Raw genomic sequence first — 14,512 nt, forward strand, 5'->3', positions numbered from 1 at the left:
GCAGTTGCTGTGGCTGCCTTGCGGATCATTTATGAAATCTGGATGTGGTGTAGGCAGCCTCTAAGAAGGCTCCTAATAATCAACACCTGGCATTCACAGTCTTGTGAAATCTTTAATGTGACCTATGTCAAATGAATGCAGCAAAACTGATGGGATGTTCCTTCCAAAATAAGATTACAAAATTAGCCAGGCATGATGGGGCACTTCTATAGTCCCAGCTGCTTGGGAGGCAGAGGCAGGTGGATCTGATCCTGCCACTGCACTCCAGCCTGGATGACACAGCAAGACCGTGTCTCTTAAAAAGAAAAAATTACAAAGACTGCCTCCATCTTACTTGCTTTTGGGGAAACCACCTGCTGTGTGAGCTCTCTGGAGAGACGCATGTGGCAAGGAACTGAGGGAAGCCAACAGCCAGTGAGGACAGAGGCTCTCAGTCCAGTTTCCACAAGCAACTGAATCCTTCCAGCAGCTGGTTGAATGTGGAAGTGGATCCTCCCCCAGTCCAGCCTTCAGATGAAACTGCATTCCAGGCCAACAAGTTTATTGCAGCCTTACAGGAGACCTTGCACTGGAGGCACACAGCTAAAGCCATGCCCAAATTTCTGACACAGAAACAGTGATACTAATGTTGGTTTTAAGCTACTATGTATGTTTTGGAGTAATTATGCAACAATAGATAAATGCATTGGCCTTTGGGATATGAAGTCACTTCTGCCATTTTGTACCTTTATCAATAATATGTATGAGGGTCTGATGACTGATTGTGTTCACCTTTTTAAATATCCTAATACTTCACACACACTTATAAACCCGATCTGTGTTCACTGGTTGTCTTCCTCACCAGAGGCTGTCAATTTTCTTTCCTCGATGTCTCTCAAGGGCCTGGATCAGGGCCCAGTATATACTGATCTAATCAGGTCAGGTCCAGATTAAACCAGCCAAAACAGGCCATGAGTGACTGGCACCAGTCTAAACTAACCACAACAGGCTAGAACGAGCCTAAATCCGCCACAACTGACCCAATTCAGTTGAAACTGATCTAAACTGGTCAAATCCTGTTGAAACTGGTTGAAGCTAGCTGAAACCAGTTTTAACTAGTCTAAATTGGTCAGAGCTGGCCAAGACCAGCCATTACTGGCTGAGATTGATCCAAACTGGTCAAATCCAGATTAAAACAGCCAGGAATGCCTGGAACCAGTCTAAACCATCCCTGACAGGCTGGAACCAGTCTAAATCAGCCATGCTGGCCCAATTCAGTAAAAGCTGATCTAAACTGATCAAATACAGTTGAAACTGGTCAAGAACAGCTAAAAACAGTCCAAATCAGCCAGAGCTGGCCCAAGCCAGCCATGGCCCGCTGAGATTGGCCCAAACTGTTCTAATTTGGTTAAATTCAGATGAAACCAGCCACGATTGGCCAAGACAAGTTGAAACTGGACATTACTGGCTGGAACAGGTCGAAATTGGTCTAAACCAGTCTAAACAGGTTGGAAAGAGTCCAAACTGGTCAAAACCAGTAATTTAAAAAGTATTTTAAAGTAGGAAAGTTCAGACATGCATATAAAAGAAGAAAAAATAGTATATGAATTCCCAGAAGCTTCTACCAGCTTCACCTATTTTCAGCTTGTGGCCAAATTGAGTTTAAACCAGGATTCCACTCACTTTTTGCCCTTCTCAAATTGTTTTGAAGCAAATCTCAGACATCTTATTCGCTCACTATCAGTTAATATTTAAGTACTGATGGTTCTCATCTTATGATGGTTTGACTTAACAATTTTTTAACTTTACAATGAGCTAGTTTGGGGTATTAGATGCATTGAATGATATTAAGTTACATTGACATATGATGAGTCTTTTAAAGAAACATCTGTGTCTCTTTAAAAGATAACAACCACAAGGCCACACGATGGCTCACCCCTGTATTCCTACCACTTTGGGAGGCAGAGGCAGGAGGATTGTTTTTTTTTTTTTTTTTTTGGAGACAGAGTCTCGCTTTGTTGCCCAGGCTAGAGTGAGTGCCGTGGCGTCAGCCTAGCTCACAGCAACCTCAAACTCCTGGGCTCGAGTGATCCTTCTGCCTCAGCCTCCCGGGTAGCTGGGACTACAGGCATGCGCCACCATGCCCGGCTAATTTTTTTATATATATATCAGTTGGCCAATTAATTTCTTTCTATTTATAGTAGAGACAGGGTCTCGCTCTTGCTCAGGCTGGTTTTGAACTCCTGACCTTGAGCAATCCGCCCGCCTCGGCCTCCCAAGAGCTAGGATTACAGGCGTGAGCCACAGCGCCCGGCCTAGGAGGATTGTTTTAAGGCCAGGAATTTGAGACCAGCCTGAGCAAAATAGCAAGGACCCATCTCTACAAAAAATGGGGAAAAAATAATTAGCTGGGTGTGGTGGTGCGCATTTGTTCTGCTGGCTACTTGCGCGGCTGAGGCAGGAGGATCACCTGAGCCAAGGAGTTTGAGATTGCAGTGAGCTATGATGAAGCTACTGCACTCCAGCATGGGCAACAGGCTCAGACCCTGTCTCAAAAAAATCAAAAGAGGAAAAAAATATCCCCAGTTATGAAACATCACTAGATATCTGGTTAGTGTTCAGATTTTCCATATTTTTATACATATATCTGTATACACTTTGATTCCGAATCCAAGTGAGATCCATATGTTGTGCTGGTGACAGGCCTCTGAAGTCTTTTCAAATCTAGGCCACCCCTTGGTCTCATTTTTTTCCTTCTCTGGCAGTTTATTACTTGTCTTGAGATACTTATGTCTGGATTTTATTGATTGCATTCTTGTGAGGTCACTTCACATGCTCCGTGCCCTGCACATCTGTTGTTTTACATTTAACCCTTACTCGAGCCCCCGTGAGGTGGGGTGGCATAACGATGGCGATGGCAGGGGCCTGGCTAAGACAAGTCTTAGCCCCTCCGCTTAGGGCTGTGTAGCTACATTTCCATTTTCATGTAAAATGGACTTATAATAGCCCTTCCTGAGGGGCTGCAGAGTATCCATTCGAGTTCAAATAAAAGCATACTTGGTGAATGCTCTTTAACTTTTGGTTAGTTGTTATCGTCCCCATTTAACATATAAGGAAGGTGAGGCTCTGAGAAGAGAAATAGCTTAGCCCAGGTCATCAGCCAGGAAGCGGCTGGCGAGGAGTGGTGAGCATGATGGGATGTTGCCTAGCACGAGGCCCAACACACAATATTCACTCAGTACTTGGAGCTGAGGCTGTTCCTGCTAATCAATGGGCTGCCTTGTTCTGCCTCTCAGCACAGGAAATTCCAAGGTGGTTTTCCATACAGACGCCTCTGGTTCTGTTTCTGTCCCTGGAGGGGACATAGAGGAGCCCAGGTACCTAAACATTCAAGTGAAGATGGAATTGAATATCTCAACCTGCCTGTCTGGGCCTCTCTGATTGCTGAGGGGGGCTGTCACTTGGAGTGGCCTGGGCTGCTCTGGGCCTTAATCTGGGTATTTCCTTGGGCTGGCAGTCCTCACCCTGTCTTTCAAATGGTTCTGGCTGGGCAGCAGCCTCTAGGTGGGTGAAATTGGGGATGGGTTTAGGGCGGAGACAGGACTGAGAACACAAGTTTCCTTGTGCTGCTGGAGGGGGTGGGGGCAGAGGGAAATTGGAGTCCCTATTCTCTCCTTGGTCACTCTCTTGCTCGTAGTCCACGATGGTGATGGCTTGGTCCCCAGTGTTCCTTGGTGTCATCGTCTTGCTGTCTGCCTTCCCAGGGCCTTGTGATGGGGGCCACCCCATGCCCAAGCTGGCTGACCGGAAGCTGTGTGCTGATGAGGAATGCAGCCGTAAGAGTGGGGAGGGGAGGACTGGGGGCTTGGATTTTTGGCCTGTGTGTGTGCGGTGTTGTCATTCCCTTCTATTCCTTCCCCAGACCCCATCTCTATGGCTGTGGCCCTTCAGGACTACGTGGCCCCTGACTGCCGTTTCCTGACCATACACAGGGGTCAAGTTGTGTATGTCTTCTCCAAGCTGAAGGGCCGTGGGCGGCTCTTCTGGGGAGGCAGTGTGAGTCTTGGGAGAAAAGGGGGAAAGGAACAGGGAAAGAGGGAAGGGAACAGGCCTGGAGTGGGAGTAAACTGGTTTTCCACATGAAAGGAAAATTTAAGGGGGAGAAATGAAATGGAGATGTTGGTGGGGGCGGGGGGGGGGGTACTGTGACCTACTTTTTTCACTTTGGTTAGCAATTTTAGGGCATCTACTGTGGCACCAAGTTCTGTTCTAGACTCTGAAGATATAATAGAACAATGAGCAATCCCTTTTATTCTAATAGAGGGAACAAGCAATAAGCAAGCCATCAAAAATACCAGCAAGTATGTGCTGCTGTGAGAATTAATATAGAGCGACTGGGTGGCTACTTTATATCAGGTGGTCAGAAAGGGCCTTTGAGCAGGCGGGGTGGTGGTGGTGGTGGTGGGATATTTAAGCTGAGATTCGGATGACAAAGATGGAGCCAGCTATGTGGAGATCAGGGAGAAGGGAGAGTGCCAAGGCTTTCAGGACAAATGAACTTGCACCTTTCCAGACCTTGGCTTCTAACTCCTCTTCCCCAGGTTCAGGGAGATTACTATGGAGATGTGGCTGCTCGCCTGGGCTATTTCCCCAGTAGCATTGTCCGAGAGGACCAGACCCTGAAACCTGGCAAGATCGATTTGAAGACAGACGTGAGTGTCATCAGGTCTGGCAAGAATTTGGAGGGAGGACCCTTGGGTTGTGGTAATGGGCAAAGATGCTCCTACCCTTGGCTTCCTAGGTGTATGGAAGGGACAAAGTCTCTCCCTACCTCAATTTTATTACTACCTGTAAAATGGGTCCAGTTTGGAGGCGCAAAGATTAAAGGGCTTCCGGCTAATTTGCATAGACAGCACTTGTGTGGGCAAACCTTGCCCCTGCGGCTACAGTCTTTGCTAAATAAAAGCCACTAGGTCCTTTGTGGTGTAACCGTTGGTTTTTTCCTCCACTGTTTCCCCTTTCTCTTTTTCAGAAATGGGATTTCTACTGCCAGTGAGCTAAGCCTACCGCTGTCCCTGCCGTTTTCCCTCCCTGGCTTTATGCAAATACATCAACCGAGTGCAAACTGCTCCTGGCTGTGGTCTTTTTGGGGTGGGAGGGTGGGGAATGTACAAAGGAAATAATTCTCCAGGTTCCTGAATCGAGCCAATCAACCCACTGAATGTGGTAACGTCAGTGGTTGCTAGGCAGAAGTGTTACTGATAAAAGCCTTCGCTCCAAGCCGGGTACCGGAGGTACAGGAGACGGGCTCCTTCAGCTTAGATCTTAGACACAGCAAAGGAGAACCTGAACAGCACAACCGGGGGACTGTTCCTCCCGTTAGTCTAGAGACGACACTACAATGAGCATGAGCCAATCGGACCATGAAGAGGACACACATCGCAGAGCAAAGGTTTCCTTGAAAGATTATCTGCAAAGGGAGGTGGGAAGTAAACTGTACGTATTCCCACCCCGCCGCTCCCCAATTTTCCTCCTTCCTGCCTTTGAGGCCAGTAATCGCTCTCACCTGCTCAAGATCCGCCGCTCTTCTAGGCTCTGTCAATCCTGCCCCTGCCCCCTGCTTTGCATTCGTATCCCCGCCCCCTTGTCCTCTCCTACCCAATCCGGACACTCGGCTCTGTCCGCGTACTCTCTACCAAATCCGTTCCTCCGCTCCGCGAAGCATCTCTGCACACTCCCTTCCTACTTGCTCAGCCAATCGCTCGTCTTGGTCCCGCCCCTTTTGACTCAGCCCCTCTCTCGCCACCAATCGGCGCCTCTTGTCCCGCCCCCCTCCCGCGAGTCCGCCAATCCCTCCCTTTGGTAAGCGTGGCCTGGTATCCCGCAGCCTTAGCGGGTCGCGCCGGAGGGGGGTGGAGACGGAAGTGGCGGCGCCCGGCCCGGGGAGTAGGAAGGAGCCGGGGCTGCAGCCGGAGTGGAGCGGCTGCCAGCCGAGGAGAAGGCGCGGCCGCGGCGCCATATTGCGGCCCTCAGCGGCCGCGACCGAGTCATGGCCGAGACCTACGGTGAGGGTGGTGGGTCGAAGCTAGGGTCTGGGGTCTGGGCCCAGAGAGGATGCGGCCTGCGGAAACGGGGCGGGGCTTTATATACCAGGGGGCGGGGTCTGGTGTTGGGGGCAGGGCCTAAGTGGATGCTGGGAGGGGTCTAGTAGGTCTGGGGCTGAGCTTAATCGATTTGGGTGGAGCCTGAGGGTCTGGTGCATGGGTTCAATAGATCTGGGATGGGATTTGAGGGAACCGGTTTTCAGGGGTTCAGGGTAGGTCTTGAGGGAAGAGGTGGGCCTTAATGTATTGGGGCGGAGCCTGAGTGAATGGGGCGGGGCTGGCTGTGAATGGCAGAGGTCAACCTTGAATGGATGGATGCTCTTGGAGTCTGGACCCTGGGGTGGATCTGGCTTGAGAGGTCTGGAATGAGGTTGGGAATGGATTGTCCTCGAATTAGTGGTGGTACTTGGTGGCAGGGAGTGGGACTTAAGAATAGGGGCAAGGTCCTGGGCAGAGAGAGGGAAGGAGAGGTTGAGAATTGGAAAATCAGTGTCAAATCATGAAAAATCATGTACAAAACGAGGTCGTAGTTGTGGGGAAGTTCTGATTTAGGTGTCATGAGGAGCTCCCTTAATCAAACGAATATACAAAAGCGGAGGGAACAAGGACAAAGACCTTGAGGTGAGAACGAGCTTGTCATTTTCAGGGAATAGGCTGAAGGCCAAGGGCTGTAGTGGAATGAATGAGTTAGAGGATGGTAGGGGGTAAAGTCAAGAGGGGCAGGGGCTAGGCTGTAGTCTTTGATTAAATGGGTTTGAAGAACTGTTAAATATAATAGCTAAGAATTGGACTCTGGAACTCCTTGGCCTGGGTTTGAACCTAAGCTCTGCCTAACTATGTGACTTTGAGCAAGTCAGTTAATCTCTTTGCTCTCAGTTTCCTGGCCTGGAAAATGGGTATAATTTTTAGTTTACCTTCCTCATAGAGTTTTCCTGAGGTTTAAGTGAGCTGTTAATATAAGTAAAGACTTGCCTGGCCCATGGTAAGCACTATATAACAGTTATCTGTTACTTTTGTCTGTTGTTTTATTTCTGCCTGTGTCTGTTTCTCTCCCTTTAACTGCGATGGCCTTTCCATCTTTTTTCCTATCATTCTCTCCCTGATTTTGGCTTCATCTGGTCAGACTTCCTCTTCAAATTCCTGGTGATCGGCAGTGCTGGAACTGGCAAATCATGTCTCCTTCATCAGTTCATTGAGAATAAGTGTGAGTTTCTGGTGGTGGTCCCGGGAGCACTGAGCTGTGGTGATGGGCATGGTGTGGGCAGGTGGGCAGCTGGTGGGGTGGGCAGGGCTGGCCATACGTACAACTCCAGTGCTGGCTTCTTGGTCCTTGCCGTGGTGTGTGCTTCTTGCTGGGTTCTCCTTGACCTCAGTCACCTCAGCACGGGGAATGGGTTCGTAGAGACTGAGAAGGCCTTGGAGGATGGGGGATCCTCTGAGCCCCTGCTTTGCCTCTTTTCTCCCTCCCATTCCCAGTCAAACAGGACTCTAACCACACAATTGGCGTGGAGTTTGGATCCCGGGTGGTCAACGTGGGTGGGAAGACTGTGAAGCTACAGATTTGGGACACAGCTGGCCAGGAGCGGTTTCGGTAGGTGGGCTGGGCTCCTAAGGAGGGTGGGAAGGGGGCGAGAGGGAGATACGTGGAGAGTCACTCAGAGACACTGAGTGAGAGGGCAGGCAAGGCAGAGGGAGAGAAACAGAGACCATGGTTGTCAGGTATGTCTAGCCAAAGATAGAGGGGGTCTTGGAGAGATAAGGAAAAAGACAGAGAAAAAGAGAGCAAGTGAGGCTTGGCATGGGGTGAGTGGTAGAGATTGAGAGACACTAAAACAGAAAGAAAAGGGGAAACTTGAAAGAGAGGCACACACTCATAAAGGGAATGAGAAAGAGAGACAGAGTGAGAGAGATGAAGGGAATCATAAAGGAGGTGAGGAGATGCAAAAAGAAACAGAAGTTAGAGGCAGAGAGACAGGGAGAGTCGGACAGGTATATCCAGAGTCATGGAGAAATGGACATATTGTGGAGAGAGAGAGAGAGATGCGTGGGTCTTCAGGAAATGTCTGCAGAAAAGTTGATAGACACAAAGAAACTTTGAGAGAGGGAGTTTGAGAAACAGAGACAGAGAGCAGGAGAAACAAATAGAGAATGGAATCCATGGAGAAGTGTGATTCCTGGGCAGCACTTAGTAGCTGCTAAATTAATGCTCATGTGTTGGTTTCCTGCATGAGGTGCATAGAGCCCAGAGACAGAGAGAGAGGGTGAAAGAGAGACAAGAGTGTGACATGGGCCGGGTCCACAGTAAGTGCACAATAAATGCATGTGGAGTGACTGCATGAGTTCCAGAGGGACTCAGACTGGTGAGACGGGGAAATGCAGAGAGTTGGCTACGCTGGGAAGGGGCCTGCACCCCACACAGCAGGAGAGGGACTGGCAGATGCTGCACAGCGCTTGGCCAGGCAAAGGGGAAATGCTCAGAAAATGTTGAATGAATGAGCGCATGAATGAATAGGAAGGCAAGGGTGAGGACAAGAGAGCCAGAGCCAGAGTGACAGAACTGAAAAAGAGACAGAGCGGAACGGAGAATAAAGACATACACATAAAAAAGACACAAAGAAAGAAACCAGTGAAGAGATATAGAAAGACAGGGACACAGAGACAAGGGCAGGGAGACTCACAGAGGCAGATAGACAACTAAGAGACTGTAAGGCAGAGAGAGGAATTGTGTGGCAGCTAAACCAAGGCCAGGTTTGGGGGGATGGGCCGGCAGGGAAGGGGGGCCTCCGAACCACCAGTCTCTCTCCGCAGAGGGGGGCAGTCTCGGGGCAGACCCCAGCCTTGGGGGTGACTGGGTCCCCCTGGCCCCACAGGTCGGTGACACGGAGTTATTACCGAGGGGCAGCCGGAGCCCTGCTGGTGTACGACATTACCAGGTGGGTGTGCGGAGGGGATGGGACCGGGCGGGGCATGGTGGCCGCTCTCCCGTGCTGCCTCCCTCCTGTCTCCTCTCTCCACAGCCGGGAGACGTATAACTCACTGGCTGCCTGGCTGACCGACGCCCGCACACTGGCCAGCCCCAACATCGTGGTCATCCTCTGTGGCAACAAGAAGGACCTGGACCCTGAGCGGGAGGTCACTTTCCTGGAGGCGTCCCGATTTGCCCAGGAGAACGGTGAGAACTGTGCAGTGAGCCAGGTGGAAGAGGGGGCAGGCGGTCCACAGGGACTGTGGGTCTCCTGGCTCTCAGTGGCTGTGCCCAGTAGGGGGACACGGAGGTTCAGAGGTCTGGGTTCAGATCCTAGTGTTGCTACACATAAGCTGTGTGACTACTCTGGTCCTCAGTTTCCTCGCCTGAAAAGTGGGATCATAATATTTCTGCCTCACAGCGAGCTATGATGGTGAAGGGACATGTCCGTGGAAAGCCTTCCATACCCTGATAGGAAGTGAGGGCTAGATTTGCATTGGCTTCTAAGAAGGTTTCCATAACCATGAGGAGGCAGCTCAGGGCATTGGTTTAACGTGGAGATTGTAAACTCAGATTAGCCTTGGTGGAAGGCACAGTTTGTGAATATGGGAGATAGGATGGGGCTGATCCCAGGATAACAGGCACCGTTGCTAAGGGAGGTGTACTGACAGCCCATGCCAAAAGGTTTGCAAGAATCAACTCATTTGAAAACATTGCGTTGGCCAAACCAGTCATATCTGCTGGCTGGGATCTGCCTCCTCCGTTTAGGAAACTCCAGGTTTAGAGGAAGTTTTGCCATCAGAGACATGTGGGTTTGGATCCTGGCTCTAATTTACTTACTGTGAGGCCCTGTCATGTAACTGATGAGTAGACTGTGGTGGGCCTGTGCTAGATGGAGCTGGGGACACAGTGGTGGAGACAGCCCTAGGCCTGCGTGGCCCGAGTGGGGCTCACAGTTCGGCAGGTGGGCGTGGAGAGTCAGACCCGTTTCCAGATAGTGACAGCCCAGTATGGTCAGGGCTGGATGGAGAAGCACAGGGAGAGAGGTCAGAGCCAGGATAGGGGAGGCCCAGGTGGAAGGGGAGGGGTGGCATGGTGGGGCATGGCAGAGGGGTTAGGGCAGGATGGGGGCACAGGTGGGGGGGTTGGAGGTATGGGGGACACGGTAGAGGGGTAAGGGTGGGATGGTGAGGCATGGCAGAGGGGTGGGGAGTGGGGAGATGGGGGACACAGTGAGGGGGGTCAGGGTGGGATGGTGAACATGGGCAGTGGGGTAGGTACAAGATGGGGGCACTGGAAGGGGCAGGGGACAGGAGGCTGTGGGAACTCAGTGGAGGCACCTGGTCAGCTCCCCACAGGCGAGCTGACCCAGCCTGGGAGATCAGGGAGGACTCTTCTGGAGGAGGAGCTCCGTGGACATATGGGGAGGGGGACATTCGTGGCAGGGGAACAGCATGTGGGGAGGCCTGAGGTGAGGGCGAGGCTGGGTGGAACACTTGAGGAACAGAAAGAGAGCCAGCAGCTGAGAGCTGGAGTGGAGGACCGGCCTGAGCAAGGCCCTGACCCCTGGAGCGTCTGCCCCTCCAGAGCTGATGTTCCTGGAGACCAGCGCGCTCACGGGCGAGAACGTGGAGGAGGCCTTCCTCAAGTGCGCCCGCACCATCCTCAACAAGATCGACTCAGGTGAGGCCCCGGTGGACCAGAGTGGGGGTGGAAGGCAGGCCTGGGGGTCTCCAAGGGACCAGTCACGACCTCTCCCCTTCCCCACAGGCGAGCTAGACCCCGAGAGGATGGGCTCAGGCATTCAGTACGGCGACGCTTCCCTGCGCCAGCTCCGGCAGCCTCGGAGTGCCCAGGCTGTGGCCCCTCAGCCGTGTGGCTGCTGAGACCTGCGGAGTCAGGTGGGACCCTGGGGGCTCCGGGAGGCGGGTGGGAAGGGGGAACACGGAGCGGAAACAGACACACAGAAAATGTGATGACAAGAGAAGCCGAGTCAGAGAGAAAGATGCAAAAACCCCTGAGTTAGAGTGAGCCATCTTGCCGGCCACAGGGAATCCACCTGTGCCCCCAGCCGCAGGCCACCGCCAGCTCTGCTCCCTGGGGCTCATCTGCCGATTGATAGTTCTTCACCTATTTACCAGGTGTCTCTGTGCCAGGCCCTGCTCAAGGCCCTGGGGTTACGGCGGTGGCTAAAGTAGACAGAAAGAACCCTGCCTGCAGGGAGGCGATGTTCTCTTGCGGGAAGACAGACGATACACAAGATATTTAAGTAACTTACATAGTAGTGAGGGAGGTAAGAGCTATGGGGAAAAATGAAGCTGGCTAGGAGGGCTGGGGAGGGTGGAGGAGTGCGATTTTAAACATGGGGGACATCTGAGCAAAGGAGGGAGGGAGGGAGGCCTGTCAGGGTCTGGGGCAAGAGCGTGCTAGGCAGAGAGCACAGCAAGTCCAGTGCCCTGGCCCTGCGGTAGGGTCATGCCTGGCTTGGAGGAAGCCCAAGGAAGCCAGTGAGGCTGGAGCAGTGGATGTGTGTATTTGGCAGGGGATGAGGTCAGGTGGAGGGAAGCAGATCAGTTAGGGTTCATGGGCCCTGGAGAAGGCTCTGGCTTATACCCTGAGTGGGGTGGGAGCTACAGGGAGCTTATGAGCAGAGGAGGGACCGCATCTGACTCAGGTGTTCACAAGGTCCCTCTGGCTGCATATGGGGAAGAGACTGGGGGCAGGGGTGGTTGCTGGACATCGGTGAGGAGGCTGCTGCAAAGTCGAGGTGGACAGGACGTGGGGGCAGGCAGAGGAGAGGCTGAGAAGTGGATAGGTCTGTATCCTCCCTGCCGTTTCTGTCTCTAGTCTTGGCTCCTCTTGATGTAGCCACTGGGTCTTTCTAACATGCACAGCTGGTCCTGTCCCTCCCCTGTTTAAAACCATCCATGGCTCCCAGGGTCCGTGGGACACAGCTGAAGCTCCTCAGCCTGGTGTTTGAGCCTCTGCAGAGACTGGACCCTGCCAGCCTCAGCTCCTGCACTCTCCCTACCTCTCAGGCTGCTCCAGCCATGCTGAAGTTCTTTTCCATTCCTCTGAGTCTTTGCTTATGCTTTGCTTCTGCCTGGAACACCATTCCTACTCTCTTCTCCCTGATAACCTCCTCTCCTCCTCCAAAAAGCCTTGCTTGTTCCTTTACGCTTAGTCCAAACCCCTTGACAGGCTTGCAAGACCCTGCAGGATTCGGTCTCATCCCTCCCCCCACCCGGGTGTGTGTCTGCCTTGCCAATTCTCCCCTCTGGACTTCATGCTGAACCTCCTCCCAGCCTTGGCAGCTCCAGGGAGGCTGTGGGGAAAGGTGTTTAGACTTAGAAGGTAGTTAGACTTTGGATCTACTTTGAAGGCAGAGCCAACGTGATTTCCTGATGGAATGGATGTGGAATTTGAAAGAAACGGAGAAGAGGGAAGGATGAGTTCTTTGGATAGCGCTCTCTTGTCCTCCCAGGCCTTTGCACCTGCTGTGTCTGGGGGCTTTATTTTCTTCATCTCTACAATGGGGCCAATAACAGTGGCTACCTCCTATGGGTGTTGAGAAGATTAAATAAGTTATTCATGTAAAGTGCGCAGAATGGGGCCTGACAGTAAAGACTTGATAAATGGGGGCTGTTTTTTAAAAATTAGAAAGATTTTTTTTTTTTTTTTTTTTTGTAGAGACAGGGTCTTAACTATGTTGCCCAAGCTGGTCTTGAACTCCTGGCTTCAAGTGATCCTCCCACCTTGGCCTCCCAGAGTGCTGGGATTACAGGCGAGAGCCATCAAGCTTCTTATCCATCTAAAAGACTCTAGGCTGTGCAGAAGTGAGTGGGTGTGTACTTGTCACTTTAGGGCTTAGTAGATGGAGTGTGTTTTAGGGTTTGACCTCAGTGGGTCAAAGGTCAGAAGTCAGTGCTTTTTCAAACTTTGTTGACATCAAACCATAGAAGGAAATATATTTTAACTGTTGATCTAATACAGTCATACCCACATATAAAACTCAAACACGTTTTCCTACCACTAATATTCTTTTTTATTTATTGAGGTGAAATTCACTAACACTAATTTAGCCATTTCAAAGTGTGCAATTCAGTGGCATTCAGTACATTCACAAGGCTGTCCAACCAACACTTCTATTTAGTTCCTGAACATTTCATTACCCTAGAAAGAAACCCCACAGCCCCTGGCAACCACTGATTAGCTTTCTGTTTCTATGGACCAATACAATATTCTTATTACATACAATAAATGCTGATATTTTCTATTCTATTTTATTCTATTTGAATAAAAAAATGGTCAAGGCTCACTAAACTGATTCTCCCACTCACGAATGCAGTGCTGCACATTGGAATCACTGGAGAACTTTAAAAGATACTGATGCCCAGACCTCTCCCCAGAGATTCTGAAGTGATTTCAGGATTTCTAGAAGCTCCCAGGTAATGCTATGTGCAGCCAAAGTGAGAACTGAGAACCATTAACCTACTGTGTCTCCCCAGCTTGGAAGACACTGGAATGAGACTTAGAGTCAGGGCGATCCAGGAACATAAAGGGACACAGAGATACAAAGGTAGGGACATGATATTTAGACTTTGAAGTGTCCCTTTATATACTCAGATGGTCTCTAAGGAAAACAAGGAGTTGCAGGTACAGAGAGAGAGAGAGAGACCCCAAAATTACCTGCAGAGGAGAAACGGAAAGTCAGACAGACAATGAAGAAACTCTGAGAGAAAGAGAAGGGTATGGACAGATGGACACAGATCAGAGGGCAGGAAGATACCCCAAAACGAGACTAAGACACCAGCAGAACAGACCCAGGGTCCCTCCAGGTCACCATACCCTTCTCTTTCAGCTCACCTGTTCTCCAGGACCAGCCCTGCCCTTCCCGCTGGGGCCCAGACCAGGCCCTGGGAAGCCGTGTCCCAACCTGCCCTGGCCCCGGAGAAGCTGCCCCACCACCTGTCCCCCTTCCCTGGCCTGGTGGGGCCTGGCTTTGGGGCAAGACTGAGCCATGGGGGAAGGGGGAACCCATACCTGCTGCTGCTTCCTCTGTCTTGGCTAACCTCTGTCCCCCCTGAACCCTTAACCATACCCCAAGAGATCCCAAAGCCTAAGACCAGGGTCATTTGGCCCCAACTCCCTGCCTGGCCCTGCTGTTGCGAGTACGTGTTATTTATTACCTGGAGGCCTGTCCTGTCCCTGCCCTTCCCCATAAAGCATTGTTTACACCTGTGCCTTGGCCTCCATCATTTTGGGATGTCGGGAGACAAATAGAGGTCCCTGATGGAAAAATCATGTGTCGTGGTGTTTGGGAGACTTGTTTCTGGGTTGGACATGGTGTGGGGTATACTGTGAGTACACCATGACTCAGGTGCTTATTGCGGTGGGACAGAGGTTGTCACCATGTGGGCACTTTGTGACAATGCATGCTCAAGGCTCACTGTGTAATACTGAT

At 51.3% G+C, this 14,512-nt stretch overlaps 2 protein-coding genes across 3 annotated transcripts; both read left to right on the plus strand.

The window, feature by feature from the left end:
- Nucleotides 1-3,637: 3,637 nt before the first annotated feature.
- Nucleotides 3,638-5,104, plus strand: MIA (MIA SH3 domain containing). The gene is made up of 4 exons (XM_012774537.3): nucleotides 3,638-3,815; nucleotides 3,902-4,035; nucleotides 4,581-4,691; nucleotides 5,012-5,104. The coding sequence occupies exons 1-4, from the start codon at nucleotides 3,683-3,685 to the stop codon at nucleotides 5,033-5,035; spliced, it is 402 nt and encodes a 133-aa protein (XP_012629991.2). The 5' UTR covers nucleotides 3,638-3,682; the 3' UTR covers nucleotides 5,036-5,104.
- Nucleotides 5,105-5,862: 758 nt separating this feature from the next.
- RAB4B (RAB4B, member RAS oncogene family) lies at nucleotides 5,863-14,290 on the plus strand. 2 transcript variants are annotated; one of them, XM_012774536.3, is made up of 8 exons: nucleotides 5,863-6,044; nucleotides 7,207-7,287; nucleotides 7,560-7,674; nucleotides 8,954-9,016; nucleotides 9,101-9,255; nucleotides 10,636-10,731; nucleotides 10,819-10,949; nucleotides 12,739-13,900. In XM_012774536.3, the coding sequence occupies exons 1-7, from the start codon at nucleotides 6,029-6,031 to the stop codon at nucleotides 10,932-10,934; spliced, it is 642 nt and encodes a 213-aa protein (XP_012629990.1). In that variant the 5' UTR covers nucleotides 5,863-6,028; the 3' UTR covers nucleotides 10,935-10,949; nucleotides 12,739-13,900. The 2 variants fall into 2 exon arrangements, with proteins under 2 accessions (XP_012629990.1, XP_012629988.1); XM_012774534.2 differs by lacking the exon at nucleotides 12,739-13,900 and adding an exon at nucleotides 13,910-14,290 and having other exon boundaries at nucleotides 5,864-6,044.
- The last annotated feature ends 222 nt before the right edge of the window (nucleotides 14,291-14,512 follow it).

This window comes from Microcebus murinus, chromosome 16 (genome assembly GCF_040939455.1).
Source record: "Microcebus murinus isolate Inina chromosome 16, M.murinus_Inina_mat1.0, whole genome shotgun sequence".
Lineage (NCBI taxonomy): Eukaryota > Metazoa > Chordata > Mammalia > Primates > Cheirogaleidae > Microcebus > Microcebus murinus.

Bases quoted from the DNA above. Each gene is read 5' to 3' on its own strand.
- RAB4B (XM_012774536.3), top strand. The intron at 9,017-9,100 runs GTGGGTGTGCGG...CTCTCTCCACAG, and splicing joins CTGGTGTACGACATTACCAG to CCGGGAGACGTATAACTCAC. The intron at 9,256-10,635 runs GTGAGAACTGTG...CTGCCCCTCCAG, and splicing joins CCGATTTGCCCAGGAGAACG to AGCTGATGTTCCTGGAGACC.
- MIA (XM_012774537.3), top strand. From the start codon at position 3,683: ATGGTGATGGCTTGGTCCCCAGTGTTCCTTGGTGTCATCGTCTTGCTG. The intron at 3,816-3,901 runs GTAAGAGTGGGG...TTCCTTCCCCAG, and splicing joins TGCTGATGAGGAATGCAGCC to ACCCCATCTCTATGGCTGTG. The intron at 4,036-4,580 runs GTGAGTCTTGGG...CCTCTTCCCCAG, and splicing joins GGCTCTTCTGGGGAGGCAGT to GTTCAGGGAGATTACTATGG.